This window comes from Anguilla anguilla, chromosome 10, assembly GCF_013347855.1.
Source record: "Anguilla anguilla isolate fAngAng1 chromosome 10, fAngAng1.pri, whole genome shotgun sequence".
Classification (NCBI taxonomy): Eukaryota; Metazoa; Chordata; class Actinopteri; order Anguilliformes; family Anguillidae; genus Anguilla; species Anguilla anguilla.
The window spans coordinates 19,331,608-19,351,376 of NC_049210.1; the positions used below are offsets into that span (position 1 = coordinate 19,331,608).

At 43.8% G+C, this 19,769-nt stretch overlaps 1 protein-coding gene across 1 annotated transcript in view; it reads right to left on the minus strand.

The window, feature by feature from the left end:
* The window catches only part of npdc1b (neural proliferation, differentiation and control, 1b), a 35,393-nt gene extending 18,133 nt beyond the window's left edge, over positions 1 to 17,260 (minus strand). Inside the window, exon 1 of the mRNA XM_035435474.1 lies at positions 16,902 to 17,260. Within this exon, the coding sequence (XP_035291365.1) occupies positions 16,902 to 17,004 (103 nt within the window). The 5' untranslated portion in view covers positions 17,005 to 17,260. The remainder of the gene's footprint in view (positions 1 to 16,901) is intronic.
* Positions 17,261 to 19,769: the final 2,509 nt, after the last annotated feature.

Here is a 19,769-nt window from a genome sequence, read left to right on the forward strand (position 1 = left end):
GGAAAAGCAACAATGGCAGGAGAAGAATGAGAGAAAGCCGCAAACAATGACAACAAACTAGTGGCTGCCATTCATTTATTATTCATAAGATCGCCGGTGGGTTTTTTCCAAAGCAATTTACAGTATGTGGATTACTCATTTCAAGCCCACCATCTCCATACCAGGTATTAGCAATTCACACTCAGAGGCTGTTACGGTTTGTTTTGGTGTACGAAGCCAGTGCACTTGCCCGGGAATCAAACCAACAGACTTCTGGTTTAAGGGGGCTGCCGAATGGCTCCTTTTGCTATGGCACCAGGTTCAGGAATGGGGATGGACCCCACGGTCGCGCACTGTATTGACCGTGCCGGTGCTGAGTGCTGACTGCAGCCTCAAGCCCAACAGGACGGCACGTGATTGGTTGCAGCGTCACCCAGGCAAGGGAGAGTGCAGTTGGCAGGATTGTATTGGTCTCATCAGGCACCAGCCATTCTCCCCACTGATCAGGGGTGCCTGCAATGAACACGCAGCTTAGCTGAACGATGCGAACCAAAAAGAAATAGAGGCTGGCAGCACTCAACGTGAAGCAGACGCACGCGTTTATCGGTGCTTGTAATTGACGGCAATTGTTATTTCCGCGAAGAGATGGGCCTACAAATAAAGCGGGATGCTCCAAATTTAGTAAAATAAAGAAATTACAGCTTCCATAAAAGGGGATAAAACCTAGTTTGAATCCTGGGTCTGTGCCCAACTCTTCACACCGCAACGCTCATCGTCTTAGCCCTCGGTTCTGACACGCAAACACGCTCGCGCTAGCCGTTAGCTCGTTAGCAGGAGGGCGTGGCTCCTCACTCTCAGCATGGCTCCTCGCCTGATGGGAAGGGCGGGGACAGGGGCACGAGGGGAGGGGTTATGCTCTTCCTACCAATCAACATCCCTGATGTAATTACGCTGTCAGTTGCATCTGTCTTTTTCCTCCCAGCTCCTCAGCAGAGGGCAGCTCCTCAGCAGAGGGTTGCAGAAACACCGCTGCGGATGTACTCTGTTTGGCCGAGTAATCTAATGACAGGACCCCTGAGGAGCAAGAGCCGGAAGGAGACAGACAGGAAGGCCCCCGACTGACAGCCAAGCCGTTTCCTGCTTCGACTATGTTGTGCCTGAAGTTAAACCCGCGGCAAACCTGGCCTACGCTCTTGCTCCAGATCGATGGCTCAGGCGCTTTGACAGAGGGCAGAACCAATAAAACGCTTTGCTATGGACAGCAAAATTGTTTGATTGGTTCAGACAAGTATGTGGCCGGCCTCTATTGGCTCCACGCATTATAGGAGTTTAGGAAGCTTTTCTTTCCCAGCACTAGCCTAATACCGTTTCCATTAGATATGGGTCCAATGGAACCTCAGTCCTTCATGTGCATTACCTGGAACAGTTACAAAAAGGTGTGGCCAGAAAGTAGCCACACCCAGAAGCATTTGTATGGCATGCCATTAGAGTGGTCAAATAGCTCAGAGGATTCTTTTTAGTCATGTTTTGTCTGAGATTAAACCAGTTAGTTGATCTAATTATCATCTAGTTATTATTTTCTATATAAAATGAAAAAATAAGATGCTTCATCACGCTGCTGATAATTAGAATAATCAGATTCTATTCATATAAACTTGATGAATTATTCAATCCCAAGGCTATGATCTGATGAAAGTCTGTTCCATAGAGTTTGTAGCAATTAAATACTGGCGATCCACGCAGGAAACAGTACACAGTTGTTTATTCATTTCATAAACTGATTCTTTGTGCCAAGCTATTTCATGCATTGTATATGCTTTGTGTTTTAGAAAAGAGCACTAACCAGTGTGTTACCTAATACCCATTTGTCTGGGCTTTTCAAACATAGATAATGTACATACACGCACACCACTTTGTGATTGTTTCCCTGTCAATAGCAAGTGGAAAACAGAATGACGGACAATTAATAATTTTCCAGCTAGAATAAACAGACCAATGTACCAAACAGAACAAAGGGAAACGCTCAGTCTCCTTTGTTCCACATTGTTCTCGGTTCCTGAAGTTCCTCAGTAGAGTCTGTTCGACACTCCCAGAGAATGCAGCTCTTTGTCGCCATAATTAGGTGTTGCCAAGCAACGCTACTTGTCTCCGCAGCTAGACAAAGGCTGAAAGAGACCCTGCAGGACTTTCTATTCCCCTCCCATTCCGTCTCTCTCTCTCTTGCTCTCTGTCTCTCTCTTACACTCACATACACACATCACCTGAGCTAGGATGTATGCCATGTCCTAGTCAAGTTTATCTTTATTATTAATGACTTTCCTCGAATTTCAGAGACCCCCCTTTGAGAGCCCTACCTCCATATGTTACACCATCGGTGCTAGCTCTCCTGTAGTGCCCTGCATGGCTTTCAGAGTGAAAAACTTAGCTACACTGCTGCCTGCATGCAATGTCCCCATAGAGCGTACCATAAGATTTCTATAAGGGTGTTGTGTGATGACACAAGCATTGTCTCGTTAATGCGTTTGATTTGTAGTTTGTTTAGGTTCGCTTGGCTTTGCGTTAGCAAATGTGATGGTTAGTGTGCTAGTCTGCAATGGTTTGTTTGTGAGTCAAGTGCGTGATGGTCTGTGTTTGTGCGTGATGGTTCATGTGCATGCGTGTGGTTCGTGGGTTTGTGTTTGTACTTGATGGCTTGTGCGTGAGTGTTGCTTATGCATTTGCGAGTGATGTGAGCGTGTGTGAATGTTGTGCGTTGGCGTGTTGTCAGCAAGTATCTCCTGCAGAGTTGCCCACACCTTCTCCATGCCTCCTGGTGTTAAACTGAAATCTGTCCCACTGATGACAGGGTGACAGGTGCTTATATAATCACCCCAAAGTGCGGAGTGGGGGGGGGAGGGGGTGCTGTTGAGAAAAATCTTATCTAGATACACCCTGGCTGCAACTACTTTGTTTTAACTTTAGGCTGTACTGACACAAACCCGAGCAACTCTGCCTTTAACCATACACAGCGTGAACAGGGCCTCAACACTGTCATACTCAATTGAAATATTCTCTTTAGATGTCTCCCATTCTCTCTTCCACATCTCTTGCATGCAAGGGCACCCCCAGGGACTGACTCCCCCACACCCTGACGTTAAACATTAGGATGAGGATGTCCAAGAATCAACCACATGGCCTGTTTTTCAACAGAGGCAGAGATAATGCCAGAGATAATGCCATTGTTAATCAGCACGTACGGCCCGTCTTTTTGGCTTTTACGCAGGCGCGCACACATCTGACGGAGATAAAATGCTGCTGTGAGCACGCCGTCAGTGTTGACGCAGCTGGGCAGAAGCATCCGGAAGAAAGTCAACCGGTGCAGAATTTCTTATCCAACCATAATACCCCGCTGAGCTTTCAGTCACGCTCCTTCAAACATCAAGAGAACAGGGCATCAAGGACATGCTGCAGTTTGTGAGCTAGGAGGACATCCACACCCTCTTCACTGAAAGATATCTAAGCTTGAAAGATTTTAATTACAAGAAAAGTAAGAAAGTGTTTTAAAAGGAACCTGTTTTTAGGTGAACCTGTTTTAAACTGCTCATTGTTATTATTTGTATTGTGTACATTTGCATATTTTCCCACAAATTGACTAATGACACATTACTCTTTTAGGTAAGTGTTTTTTTTTAAAATAAACAGAGACAGAGACTTCTGTCAGGCTACATCACATCTAGAAAAGGTCGCCATGACAGAAGCACTGGTTATTTCTGTACCGTTATCAGAGCAAGTCCTACAGACCCAACGCAGGATTGTTTTGCTCATTCACACAGCATTTGTCTGGGGATTATTTCTCCTTTCTCCACAGACTAGATATTACCACAGTAGTACATTTTCAGCAAAAATAAGGGACAGTGGGAATTGGTTTTCAGGAGGCACCAAACACATAATGATCTATAGCCAGTCATCTACCGCTGTTTGAATATAGAGGGGGATATTTTTTTGCAGTGTAGTTTTCCCATTCCACTCTCCTTGATTCTCTCTACATACATCATAGATTTATTTCTGTTTAACCCCATTCTCCTCTCTCTTTATCTCTTCTTATCTCTCTTTCTGTACCCCCCAGTCCCCTTCTGTCTTTATTGTTCCCCTAAGGATGAAATACAGGAGACACATATTCATCTCTTTTTCTCTCCATTCCTTGCTCTCCCCATATCTCCCCCTTGTTTATCTCTTTCTCGCTGCTCCAGAGTTTTTCCATACTGTGAAGGCCAGTGAGTCATGATTGAAGTAAACGTCTGGACTCTAAGAGCCCTCCTGGTGTAGGCAGCTAAGGGAACACTGATGGAGACATGAACCACTGTAAAGCACATGCGGAGAGTTAATTCAGCGCGGTCAACAACACAGTGGGGGCTTTGACCAGAGTGCTTTAGAAATGTACAGTGCCGTGGCAGCAACTTGGCATGGCAACTAAGGAGCCGTACTACACCTTTAAGAGGCTGCCGATTCAAATCCCAGATAGGACACAGCCACCGAACCCTAAAACAAGTTACTCCACCTGAACAGCTATACCCACATACAAATGGATTATATGTAAAAGAAGCCGTGCCAGCCATCCAGGAAGAGAAGTTTTGTTAAGCAAATACTGGAGAAATGTAATTTCATTACATTACAGGCATTTCGCAGACGCTCTTATCCAGAGCGACTTACACAACTTTTACATTACATCCATGTTTACAGACGCATTTATACAGCCGGATATACATTATACTAAAGTAATGCAGGGTAAGTACCTTGTGTAAGGGGACAACAGCAGTATCCTACCCGGGAGTCAGAGCTGTGACCTTTAGGTTACAAGACCCGTTTCTTACCCATTATACTACACTGCTGCCCAATTTGATAACAGTGACAAAGCAGAGTCATTGCATCTGTGTAAAATGACAAAATGGTGGAAAGCAAAATACATATTGACGGGCTGATCGATTAATAGAGCCTTGGTTGATTGATAGGTTGATTGACTGACTTCCACATTCCTCCTGACAAATAAAGCCAGCTCCATACCCCAGCTCCAGGTTTTTGTGCTGGAGTTTCCTGCAAAAGGGAGCTGAGGCTGACAGTGAACTGCAGCGACTTCCAGGCGGTAGCCAGGAGCACCTCTGGCTCTGGAGCTCCACATGAACCCTGTGTGCCTCGGGCTCTGGCAGGGAACAGCCTGCTCAGCTGCAGAACAGAACATTTTCACACCCACCCACACCGTTTTCCATTTGAATTTTTATTTTTTTTCCCCAATTTCACTTATGTCAGTTATGAGTGAACAGACTGTGCATGAGCTGGCAAAATGTGCTGTCCATTTATCTTAAGATGCTAACACTCTCGCACCTTCTGAATCACACTTCTAAGGGTTCCACTCATCACTTCATAAAGGGGAAAAAATTTTTCTAGTTCACCCCTCCCTTACCCCCATCAGAATGGGTTTACTTTTTGTGCTGATTTCTCAGGAAAATGCAGTCTGGCAAAATGACAAAATGGTGGAAAGCAAAATACATATTGACGGGCTGATGGATTGATAGATCCTTGGCTGACTGATAGGTTGATTGACTGCCTTCCACATTCCTCCTGACAAATAAGGCCAGCTCCAGACCCCAGCTCCAGGTTTTTGCTGTCGCTCATGCCTGTGATCTACAGTGGCCTCGGAGTGCTGCATAAAATCATTTTAGAGGAGCTGCTGGCATTTAGTCTCCTCTCATTACGTACGGCCTCTTTCCCAAAAGGGCAGTCTGCACGCATGTCACTGGATGACAAATATTAACACAAAGCACCGTGCCCAGTTTAATTTTCTCTTTGGGTTTTTTATACGGCACTACAGGCCTCTGTAAGTAATGATTAAAAAGTTGGAAAATGGCAAGGCATCTGGTGAAACAAGTTGTAACACCGCCATCTTTAATTGCTCACCCAGCAGCGATCCTCTTTGGCCTCTATGAAGGGAGAAATTGTTTTCTCCCCTGTGCACGGTAAAGCAAGGTTTGCCATAACACTATGTAAAGACAAACCAGCATAATATAACCAGTGGGTTTTAATATTATAATGAACCTCAGTGCTATAAAATAAATGGCAAATTATTAATACAGCAATGTGAAAAGAGGCCTCAATATACAGCATATATATTTTTTCATGAAATTACACTCTAAGGCTTGTACAATGTTCAAACTATGCTCTAGCTCTGAGCTAACAAAACTGAGGAACCATTAACTGCAGGAGGAAAAGAGAGAATTAAAGTATCGTTCATTTAGTGTAAGTGTCCTCATCTAATTTCTCATTTCCTAAACATTGATCAGTGTACATCTCCAGAAGCCTCGAGCAAAACTTCATCATAACGACCTGGAACACCTTAAATTAACCTTCAAGAAGCGAGATGAAAAAATTAAAAGGAAGAACAGAATAACAAGAAGGAATGTACTTCCTTGTCCTGACTTCCTGTGCCTCATTTCAAACAGGAAGTCGGCATGCTTTGCTAACTCTGGTGCCAGTAGTAGTGACCCTGCATTTGGGGGCTGGTTCAATATGACCAGACTATTGCTACCTACATAATGAGGCCATGTAAGACAACCCTGCAGAGCATTTAGAGTGGAATTTTTATCACAATTTCCCCGAAAGTTATTGTAGTCCCAAACTGTTGCTACGACATCCTAGCATGGGCATATGTACAGAGTCACCAGCTGTGTCTTTTCACTAAGCGATCCACCAGTTGTGCATGTCCAATTTTTACATTACATTAAATTACCGCACTGCCACGCCCATTGAAAGATTTTGTGAAGTACACACTTTCTGTCTCCTCTTGTATGGTCATGTTATTCTGCCCAATAATACCTTGCGCACATTTCGTATGGACACGTGGGCGTGTTGTGTGCGCATTTACAGGTATATATGATGTAGGCCAGGCCAGTGGTAGCCAACCCTGTTCCTGAGGATCTACCGTCCTTAAGGTTCTAATTAGTGGAATCAGGTGTGCCAAATTAGGATTGAAATGAAAACCGACAGGATGGCTGACCTCCAGAAACAAGGTTGCTTACCACTGGGCTAGGCTATAATGTGAGACAGCTGAGGGGAGAAGGATGTGAGAGGGCTTCAGAGGAATCTAATCTGATTAATTAAGTTTGTTTTCACCGCGTGAATAAATACACTTGGTTTCACTGTTCCGCTCTTAAGCTGGGTGTATACTACATCTGAATGCAAACTCTGCCGAAACTGAACCGCAACGTTGCATACAAATGTGGGTATACCAGTGTCAGACACAGATTAAGATCCTGTGTGTGTGATAACCACGGAAAACACGGAAACCAAAACGTTTTCCACGCCAAAACAGAAAACAACAATGGCTGCTGTGAAAGTGCAGAAACTTTGGCAGATGGAAGAGGATCATTTAGGGGGAGACATCGCTTTCCACAGCAAGTCGGCGACCGTGACCACAGCCTTACTGAGGCACAGATACAACCTGGAGCAACGCACTCACACTCTAACACTCCTGTCTTGGAGGTTGGGAGAGAGAGCAAGATAAACGTGTCCAATGTCCCTCTTGCTCAAAATCAAGGAGCTGCAGGATTCCTGAGTGACTGTTAAAGGCGGTTCCCTCCCCTACTTACTGCCCCAGACGTAGCGAGCTGAGGAGTGAAAAGGGTGAGGGAGAAAAGGAGAGTAAAGGTTGTATTCATGTCCCTTTACATTACATATTTGCTTAGCAGACGCCCATCCCTGGGGTGACCGGCACAGTCAGCTTTTCACACAGAGCCCACCTGTACGGCATATTATACATATTTACTGAAGTGTTGCAGGGTATATTGGAGTGTTCCACCTGTGAGTCATGCTCATTACGCTAACAATGCTGCTTGGGGTTCATGTTACAAGCCCGTTTACCTCACCTGCTACAATGCCAGCAATCGCTGTTTTTGTTCTTAGGTTCACAGTTACCTAGAAAGGGCTTATTCGAGGTTGAAACAGCAACACTCGACCAGGGGCAGGAAATCAAACCTACAACCTTCTGGTTAAGGCTCTTATGTGCTCTCTTAAACTGCTGCAGGACAGTACAGAGACCGGAATATTTGCCACTGCAATTTGCACAAGTTGACAATATAGCCCGCGAGTGATATAGTCAAACTAAGGAGACGGCGAGTTTGAGAAGGCTCCACCTGTTTAAATACTCCCCCCTACATAACCTGTTCCCACATAACGAGTTACACATTAACCTGTGCAGTGGGAAGCTCTGCATTTTTAATCAAATTCAAAACTCCACTCACTCATAATAAGGTCATGAGCTCCTTCAAAACATGGATAGCATAGACTGTAAAATGTATTTAATGTATAAAACCAAAATATAAAACTGAAATGTTTTTCTCATGTTTACCTGACAGTCCTGACAGGAATTATTCATTTAGCCCAAACACTATCCAGATTTATTTAAAACTGACAAAGCAGGCACTCTCAACAGTCTGACTGAAATCAACTCAGAGAAGGAAGCCACACCCGCCCGACCACCTGGAAGTCATGCAGAGGTCGAGGGCATCTTTGGGTCACATGATCTTATAGATCCCTTAGGCTGGATTCACACCAGATCAGGCAATGTGGCAAAAACGGCAGTCTTCCCATTCATTTGAATGGGGGTAGTGCGTTTAGGCTGCGGGAGTGGGGACCGCATGGGGTGCAGAAAAAAACGCAGTGGCCCGCGGGAAGAAAGTAGAACCAGAATCAACTTTTGCCGTAATGCAACCAGAGTCACGCTGCGGTGGCCAATCACGTAAGTTGTTTAAATGACCATATAGCAGTCCGCTGTTTACCAAGCAACTGTCAGATGAATTACTGACGCAATTGATTTCTTAAGATTTGATTTTATGAACGTCATCGTGATTTGACAGTGCTGGGTAATGGGACGAGTACCGAAACAGCAGTTACTAGCTAAATATCAAATCCGAATGTCGGAATTAAGCTGTATAAAAAAGATTCGCTATTTAGCAGTTCTTGCATGCTAGTTTATTGTACCTAGCACTATGGAGTTCATGGACCAAACGATGATACTTTCCCAGTTGTGTCCTCGCTCGGTTTATTTTGTGTACCCAGCTTTGATGTCTGCGTCTGGCTTGCAGTCTATGCTCCAAAATAACGATAGCAAGAAGCTTCCTTTGGTTTGTGTCCATTTGTTTGAGTTAGCAAACAGGAAATGGAGGGGGGGGGGTTAAAGTTCACAACATGATGTCACACAAATGGGCCATGTACTGACACAGGCTGCATTGTCTGATCTAGTGTGAATCCATCCTTATGGACCTGCCCCCGCCCACCAACATCTCTGGGCACGTCTGCAGCCACCCACACCGCCCACTAGCATGCGGAATCATGTTTTTATTTCACTGCACTCACCACAGTAGACTGCGTCTTTCGTGCAATGTGAAGCGAGAGAGTATTTTCTACCCATTTCCTGATTGCATTTAGGCTGTTCACTGGCACGGGTTTGCATTTGTAGTTTATTTACCATAGATGCTGATAATATTTCATTCTTTTATGTGGAAAATCCATACAACTGCAGGTCACAGAGCATCCCCAGCTCACATGGATGTGAGCCGTCCTTTAGACAACCTTCAGGCAGAGAGGCAAGCAGAGCGAGCCGGTCATGCCGTGAGATTATCACCCCCGCTCACCTACTGGAGCTTAGCTCCTGATCCTGACAGAGGCTTAGAGCTGGCCCCATTACTCACTGGATGATCACACACATACACACACACACACACATGCACACACACATACACGCACACACACACATACAGGCAGACGCACAAACACACACACGCACACAGCTACACACAAGGGCAACACTTTCTATGAATGGTCCTTTATAAGAGCTATATAACTCCGTCATAAGCTCTACATAGCATCTTTGTAAGCACTCAGGCATAAATAAATGGTTATGTCAGTAACTGCACATACACACAGTGTGTATCAATTCGTATTTCAAGATGATGCCACTTCATGCATCCATTCTGACATAGCACACTACATGCCTATGTGTGGTCATTGACACTATGTAGTGCTTACAAAGGTGTTATGTATTGCTTATGAAGGAATTACAAATCTTGTGTGAAGGACCATCCATTGGCAGAGCCTACAAAGAGCCTTGAACAAACAGGTTTAGGCGCCACAACCATTTCACATAACAGGAAGCTTGGGGTTTTTTCGAGAGGCTCGGAATTCCACTTCCCCTTTTACCCTTTTGTAAAAAAACACAATTCTGATGCCCTTTCACCAGTTTTTGGAAATGTGATCTGTATTCCCTTGGTGTGGGTGGGTGTCCTTGCTTTGCCATTATTTTCCAAGTGAGAGCCAGGGAGCACCAGCTGCAAACAGACAGGCCTCAGTCTGGAGTACCACCATCGGCACACGAGGTACCTTTTAAAGGTCAAGCTGCTCACCGGGCTGGGCTCAGGTGTGACTGAATGGTTTTATTTCCCTGTTCCCGCAGCGACTCAGTGAGAGTGGAAACAGCACAGCGACAGCGGGATCGATGGCGCTCCTCGGGTCGGTAACGGCACACCGCCGCCGCCGCCACCGCCGAAGTTTAGAGCGTGAGCATCTCGGTAGCTGTGACTCACAGCTCAATGCCTGTCTCGCTGCAGGGAGCTTTAAAACAGCACACCTACGCAGTGCAAGGAGAGCACCTGGATTTAAAAGCCTGTACCTGTGCACTGGCAGGCAAGCGAAAGACTTCTAAAGTGCCACACTTACACACTGACAGCCAGGTGTGAGGCTTTTAAAGTGCCACACGTACACACTGACAGCCAGGTGTGAGGCTTTTAAAGTGCCACACACACTGACAGCCAAGCGAAAGACTTTAAAAGTGCCACACTTACACACTAGCCAGGTGCGCGCCTTTAAAAGTGCACAGTTGCACATAGTCTGAAAACGATTTTGCCTGAAAGCTGTATACCTGTGCACTGCCAATCAGACTTTTTGTGCCTTATTTTACCATTTGGCAAAGGCTACTGCGGCCAGAGGCAGCCAAGTCTATCACAACTGTGAGGATTAAGGTCGCAAATCTCTGAAATGCATCTTTTGCTTTTTACAAACGCAGAACGGCACCCTGCAAAAAGGGTGGTTTCACCGTATTCCTTGTTTTTTTGGGGTTGTGGAGCTACCTCACCTCCTTTCTGGTTTAGCTCCAAACACTGCAGACGCTTAGATTAGGCCTTAGCTCACATTCGCCCTTTCCCCAGAGATAGCCATGGTGATTCTGCCCACGTGTTTGGAGGTCAAGCTGGCGCGGCGCAGCGACGCTGGACTGCCACGCAAGCAGCAGGTGGCACAAGATCGCTGCACATTTACTTATGGAGGGCGACACGACGCCCCCGCTGGACAAGGCAAAGCAGCTCAAGCAGGCTTATCTGACGGCTCAACCTGGGGCGGCTGTCTGATCTTCAAAGGGCTTTGAGCACCCACTGGGTGAACTTTTGCGAGATGGTATATCTCACAAGGTACACACGAATGGTGTGTGTCAGTAAGGCACCAGCACATAGCACTGTGATATTCTCTATGGCCCAGATGGAATCTGAATCGGGCCAGTATAGATTGCAGGAATCCTGCAGTGATTTATAACTGGCCATACCGCTGGGCCGGGGAGGGAATGTATAGGTTGGCATGGAAACCCCCACCTCATTGTTGTAAAGTGGTCCTTGCTTAAATGGGGCCCCTCCTCTGCGCAGTTCAGCGCACGTGCACACACGTGCCCATGCACATGCGAACGCTCGCCCTCATGTATGCATGATAAAAATAAACGAATGAGAGAGAGCCAGCTCTCGCGCTCACACACACATCCACAGTGCCCTTAATATCTATCTCCTTCAGGTAAGGGCTGCGTAAGGACAGCTAACAATGCTCGCAAAAAATACACCGCATTTCCTTGGAAATGAGCCAATGAGCAGAGAAAACATTAATCCTAATGTGGATTTGTGGTTATATATATATATATATATATATATATATAGAAACTGTCAGACATCTAATTCACCATTTGACTTGTCCTCAGCCTTGGGAAGCTTCAAAGCGCCCTGGAGATAAGACACAGAGCAAGGAACTGGTGATAGCCATTTGAGGTGTGAATGTATGTGTGTGTGTGTGTGTGTGTGTGTGTGTGTCAGAAGGGGTGGCCTGGGAAATTTCATGCTCCTCATACATTGCTCACACTCATCAGATTCAGTGTATTGGTTAATCTATCGACAGGCACTATGTTGGACATTCCGGGAAGGCTATACCAAAATAGGGCGGAGGTCAGAGTGTCACTGCTGACTTTGTAACTTGGTTTAATTATTGCTTGATCTAGTGCAGTGGTGTCAAACTCGTTGCCATGGAGGGCCGTGTGTATGCTGGTTTTCATTCCAACCAATTAATGCTGCCTTAATTGAGTCCAATTACTCATTCAGCCATATGCGTTTAACTGCATTGAAGCACAGAATATAAGAAAATTTTTATTTAGACAATGCGGGTCACCATAGACGTCGGGTCACCATTGTGCACAAACCTGCATCCCTAATTCAGCAAATAATTTAACTAATTATATAATCAAGATCTGAGGCTGGAATGAAAACCTGCATACACACGGCCCTCCATGGCAACAAGTTTGACACCACTGATCTAGTGTCTCCACACAGTAGCTCACAAAGCTTTCCGGAATAACTGTCCCTCCCAAAAAGATCTGAAAATCCTTAATATGTAATGTCTTTATAATGCCACTAGGTAAGAGGGTTAATTTACCTATAACCTTCAAAACATGTGTTGTATGGTAGACTGACCTGAACCAATAATTACGTAAGGGAAGAAATCAGTGTTCTTTGGATCCTCCCTGATCATTAATTAAGTATGCACAGTTCAGAAGAAGAAGGGTGTCCACCTCCCTCCCCCCTACTCTCTTTCATGAGTTCTTTTCTTTTATTCCTTTCTTGTGCGACAGCAGCTTGTCCACGTCTGTAACCTATTTTGATTAAGGTAGTTGAACCTTGTCTTTAGATTAGACGTGAATATTTGTTGTAATTTAATTTATTTCTTCATTTTAATCTGGTTTTGAGTTGTATATATTTGTAAACGTTGATCCGACAGTTTGATCTACCTATCAACAAATTTGGTGATTTAATTGATAATTGATATATTTCATAACAATTACCAAATTAAATCAAATAAATATATTTTACATGTCGGATAAGTGAGGTGTTTTAACTGCTGATGCGCTATTGTTCAGCATTCAGAGTGCCAGACATGAAATGAGTGTGTTCGGTGGAAAATGCTGGATTCAGAAAATTAAACATATTTCACTTAATACTCACTTCGCCGACAACACACACACACACACACCATATTAGCCCAATAAATAACAGCCTCTATACAGAATTAAATGAGGTGGTGTAGAAGGGTCATAAGAAAGGAGCAGAGGAAGTTGCACTTGTAGGAGAGAAACAGTGAATGAAACAGAAGTCTTGTGGTGTGTGAACGTTACAAGGTGTTAATGTAGGAGGATCAAGGAGAGGTAGCAGAGAGCACACAGTGTTCCCTTATTCTATTGTACTGTATAACTGCATAGCTTCATGGGATGCGCAATACCATGATCACCTCTGAGCATTCCCAAATGGGAGATCATTACTTCAATCAAACTGCCACCAGTGGGTGGAGGCTAGGGGGTGTCCTTAAATTCACTCTCATGTAACTGTGTGAACTGAGAACTCTCCACAAACATCATAAGCTACACCAGATCCTGCTGCAAGACAGCAGGTGCCAGTTAAGCTGTTGTCACATCATACAGAGATAGGATTTCATCGACCTTTTACCAGGAAAACAAAAAAAAAAAACCTTTTGAGTGTCTGTAGTGTTGTGTAAGTGTCTGTAGTGCAGTGCAATGGTGTGTAATGTTGTGTGGACGCTTGTGTGATAATGCACAAAATAATATAATGCATGTGTGAGTACTACTGTTGTGTACTGCTGAGTGGGTTATATACTGTATGACTACGTGGCTGTGTGTGTGTGTGTATGTGGTACTTTAGGTTTGTGTAGTTCTGTGTGAATATATAGTGTGGCTCTGTGTGTGTGTGTGTGTGTGTGCACAGGCATATGTGTGTGTGTTTGTGTGTGTGGATGTGTAGATGTGTGAATGTGCGCAGTGTTCTGTGACGTGGGGCTGTTGGCTCTCATGCAGTTGAAGCGTACTGGAGTCACAGTGCTCTTTCCCCAAGCCTGCGGCCCCTGGCTCTTCTCTGGAGCCACTTCATAGGACAAGCCTGCCAGCAAATAGGAATTCTTTCCCCACCAGCGGCTGATTACCTGTTTCCATTGCACCAGCACTGAGATTCCTAGATAAGAGGTGATGGCAGACAATATGCACCACACTCCTGACTAACACAGCACCTGACTGCCATAGTGTACATAGTGGACATGCAAGGCAGATTGCTTGTTTCCATTAAAATAGTGTTAATGTGGGTATGTGTATCTGGGGGGGAAGGGGGTTTGCAGATAAGTTTGTATGTTTTAGAACAGGTAGACATACACATACATACTCCAAGGTCAAGGCACCACTACATTTGAACTGTGTGTATATCCAAGACCAGGCCCAAAAACTTAAAGGATTTAAACCTGACAACTCTCCAGGGAATGTCAAAACCCAGACCTATATATTTCATTAACAGCTCAATCTAGCATAATTACTCAAACTCACCTGCAACCATATGCTCTACACCAGCAACAAAACTCCACAGTCACAAGGACACTTAAGGATCCGGTTGAGACACACTGTTCTTTTGACAAGGTCTGAAAATGATTAACTGAATTATCCCAGTCGCATATAGTCCTAAAGCATACAAGTGCTGGTTAAGTGAAAACAGAGTCAATGGTTCGGCTGAGCATGTTTACATGGAATTGCCTTGAAGCTAATCGTGCTAAGACCCTGGGTTGCAGTATGTGGATGTGCACCATAGTCAAGTATTGAACAATGCCAGTGTGAGTTAGGACAGCCACAAAGCTCAGCTAATTTGCCATAATTGGCCATTGTGCCAGCCGAAGGTGGGGGGGGGGGGGGTTCCGTCTGTCAACAAATATGAATACAACTGGATGCATCTTTTAATTAACCGCCCTGTCTTTAGTATCCTAAATGTGATATAGGTACTGTGCATGGTCAGATGCATACACATGGATTGACTGGAGATTTATACTGATTGGGGGTGGAGACTTTAAGCACCCACACATGCTGAGGGGAAAATGAACCTGCTTACTTTTTCTTCAAGGGTCACTGTGTTTCAGAGGGGTGTTAGTTCAGCCTGAATGTACGATACAGACGGAGAAAATTGAGTGTTTCAGGCATCCGTGTGTGCGGGTGTGTGCGTGTGTGTGTGTGTGCATGCGTGCGTGGGAGTACATGTGACAGAGTGTGGAAGGGAGAGAGAACAACAGAGCAAGAGATAAAGGGAGAACTAGGAGCCCTGGCTTGCGGAGAATCTGTGATGACAGATCAAAGGAGGTTATCCCTCTTTCGCACACCATCATCATTCGTCTTGTTCTTGTGTCCCTGTGCTCTGACACACGCACGCACACACACAGCCAGAGTGCACTGAGCTCAATTTTAGCATTTTGCTGCAGGCTACACCCCCCAACCCGTCACGCCAGTTAATTTTACACTGTTCTGAAACCGTGCAGCCGTTCACATCGACAAAGCGCTACGTAATGGTGGTATGCCCTGCTAAACGCTGAGCTATGACAGTGGCAAACGTCCACCCAAACCCACTGATAAGCAAAATGGTGACTACCTTGTAAACACGCAGTATCAGATTTATATTGACATTTAACCATTTAGCCATTAACCATTAGTCATTAACCATTCTGACTTTTTACACTTACGTTTAACAAACAATTCACACAGCAGTTTATTTACTCAAGAAAATTTTAGGTTAAGGACCCCAAGGGTAGGCTACAAGAGGCAGTATCCCATACCAAGGAATCAAACCTGCAACCAAGTTTCTCATCGAGTTCTCTAACCAGACTTCAGTTATCCATTCAAAATAGTGTTTTGGCCTTACAGTGGCCAACTTAATCTAAAGCATTTCTGGTGGTATGGATAAATGTGACTATTATTGATAATACATTCGAAACCAAACAGCCCATTAAAACTCCATAAACCCTTTTCAATGTAAACCATCTGGCCTCCGAGTAGATGTGATATTTTTATCATCTATGCTTAGGGAGTTCGTTTTTGCCAAAAATGTGTGGTGCGCATAGTTCAATGTACAATCAAAGAAACATTTTTAAAAAGAGAAATAATTAAGGGGGAAAATAAAGCACAAGAAAAACTTATTTTGTTTCAATTCGAGCCGGGAAAACGGACTGAAGCTGGGTATGCCGGAATTCCAACAGAAATAGATCCGAAGAGATAAATGTACCACACAGTTCTGCAAATGCGTATTCCCGAGAAGAAATTACATTGCCATTTTAATCGAACAAAGCCATATTTATATACAAAAGGAAACATGCGAGGTTTTCAGAACTTTATCATACAGATAGACTACCAGTTACCAAAATACGCGTACAATTTCTGAAGACTAAGATCTGCGCTAATTGAAAGGTTAACTGAAAACAACTACTCATACAGTAGGCATCTAGAACAGTAGCAACGAGAGCTCAATACAAATAACACTGAGAAAAATATTTTCTTTCTGAAACTATGTATCGCTTTCATTGCTGATGTTAAAACATTTAAATATTCTGCAAACAATTACATTGTCTGTTGTAACTGATGTAACATTGCTTATGGCAAATGCCCAGATGTTATTATCGCACTCACGCACAACAATAACAACATGCTTACAATATGAATGGCTTTATAACATGGTGCCACAATACATGAAAGAACTGACAAGAGAAGCACGCAGTTTTCCTACCTGGTACGCTCGCATTAATGTCGATAAGGGTCGCACAGAGAAATGCCCAAAGAAGAACCGAGGCCGGGGGTCGGCCCTCGACGCCCCTCCGCAGAGAGAGCATCCTGTTAAGCGCGCCTTACGGCAGGAGAAATAGGCACGGGGTGTCGGGGATTGTCATTCCCCCACCCCCTGTCCCGAGAAAACGCGCAGGTAATATGCGATTGACAACAAAATATGAAAAACAACAAAAGCGTAAAACCTAGAACCCGAGCGAATAGGGTGAGAAACAGAGGCTCGCTGTCTTTTCAGGTAACACTCGGGGAGCACAATGCCGCCGCCTTCGCTTACGCGCGGTGTTAGTTCTACCCGAAGATGCGGACTGGAAGGAATCTGCGAGGGCGGGGGAGGGAGAGCGGGGTTGTTGCTGAGCTGTCAACCTGCGAGGCAGGGAGCACGCTGTGTCGTCATGACGCTCTCCTAATGACTTTTGGGTCTGCCTGCACTTTATCGTAGGTGGTTGAAATGTGGGCTTGGGAACGGAGGCGGTAGCAGCCGGTGCTTTGCCATTGATCTGAACGAAGAGCAGGGCGAGTGCTTGCTTATGCCGTTGGCTCGTTTAACTTCTTAGAGGTTGCAGTGATACACACAACTTTGATTGGGCCGGCTGCAGAGGGGGCAGCAGAACTTAATCTTATTGCAATTGCGTAGGCCTACTAGGCCTTGTTTAAATAAATATGAAATGAAAAAACTTATGCACATGGAATAAGCTTGCAAAAATGCCACATTTTTAAAGGAGGAGCTTTTGCTAAAGAAAGCTCTGGCAAAGGCTTTACAAAGACTGAAATTCCAGCATTTAACAAATGTGAGATCGCATGGCTACGTTTGCAAGCTTATATAGGCCTATACAGTTTTTTCTTTAATTATTTCTTTAAACTTTTACATAACCGTAGTGATAGACTTTTTCAGTTTGGTAAAATAAAATATCACCTTCAAAATATTGTGTACAGTAAGTGCAGTGTGAATATCTGAAATCTAAAGACTACTCCAATAGCCTATGTTTTCCACATGGGCCGTGGACTCCTTGGTAATATTTAATGCTATGTTATCGTTGGTTAATGAAAAATAATGTACGAACTATATTACACATATTATTGGTGGTATTTATTTCCAGAACAGACCTGCGCAAGTGCAAGGGACAATGGACAGATTAGGGGAGAGTCGCTATAATGTAACAGTATTTTTTACATTTATTTTGTAAAAAAAAAATATTTATATATATATTTTTTTTATCAATTAGCAGTATTGCTAATTGATTCAAAACATATTTAGACTAGAACGATTAAATGTCAGTAGCCGTACAATCAAAACTTAATCCAGTCGGATACAATTAAAACCAAATAACATGCAGTCCGATGTTACATGCATGCCACCAAGTCGGTATGGTTGTAACAGGGGTGCGGAACAATTGTAAAAGAATGTGAAAACGCCCTATAAGGTTTTTTCGGCACATACTAATGTCAATCAAGGAAACACATTCGCAATGGTTATGTAGCCTAGGCTACGCAGATTATGAAGCATATGGGCCTTTATTCATATAAAAAGACCGTGTAAACACAGACGACAAGTAACTTCGTAATGTACCGTGCTGTGAGTCGTGGTAGTGGCCAAATCTATGAGGAAGGCGGCTTTTGTTTGTTTTCTATCACCAAGGTAAGCTTTAACCAAGCAAATAGCCCACATAGAGCAATCTGGTGTTATTATAAATGCCTTTGACCAGGTGGCTGTTTCTTTTCCATGAATCACTTAGAGCATGCAGAAAACGAGGCTGTGTCAACGCAGCAGCCAGCAAGCAAAGTAGCGGGACACATTTAACACTGAACTAACTTAAAAAGTCAAACAAGTTGATGAGTTATTAATTTAATTAATACATGTAGGCCAATTTAATAAATACTAACCCCAATTTAAAGTGCCTAAGGTCTCCCCAAAAGGATACTACACATAGATAACATATAACCGCAAAAAGCACCTTGTTTGTTATAGCAACGCAATGGCGGCATGACTGTAACAGCTGTTACGTTTATATAAATGGGGACATCATGTTTGTTAGCATCCAATCCAAGCTAGAACACCACGAAAACATCATTAGTTTTTCAAGTAAAGTTTTAAATGAGGTAGGCTATGATTTGATTCATTGTAAATAAAGCCTTATACCAGAAAATTATTTCCGGAACAAATTTGTGTCAATATTTCCCGCAAATGTTTCTTATCACATTCTCCGTTCCTTTCGGATTTCGTGAGGATGTCATATTAGATAAGAAAAATAATCCGATGACATCAGCATAGGTAGTAGGTTAAGGATTAAAACATAAATAAATTGGTCACGTGATCTACATTGTTCTGCTTATTCTCGACTTTTGTGCATTAAAGTGATCTATCATGTGTTTATTTTTAATTTCTTCAAGAACGGGCCATCTTGTTTAATCCTCCTGAGACCCAGCAGAAAAAAGTATAACAATTTTTGGACTTAATACAAGTGTTCTGGATTTGCACCTGCCCCTTTTGTCCCGATGTGCCCCTTTGACTTGACAAAAACAATTGATATTTGAATTCTTGTTGTTGTCATTAATTTTCATTCATTAATTTTGTTAGAATATATTTTACAATAACCGGGTGTCATAAAACATTTGGTAGGCCCTTCTCTCACTCTGAGCAACTGCCCCTCAAAAGGTCTCTGCACAGTCATGCTTAGTCATGGCTACTGGAGAAATACGTGGACAGAGGAAGTAGCCTAAATCGTAGTTGCCAGGTTGATTTCACAACCCAAAGTCAACGTCAACGTTGTCCATCATATAAAAGCAAGACAAAACATTAACTGTTAGGTAGCTT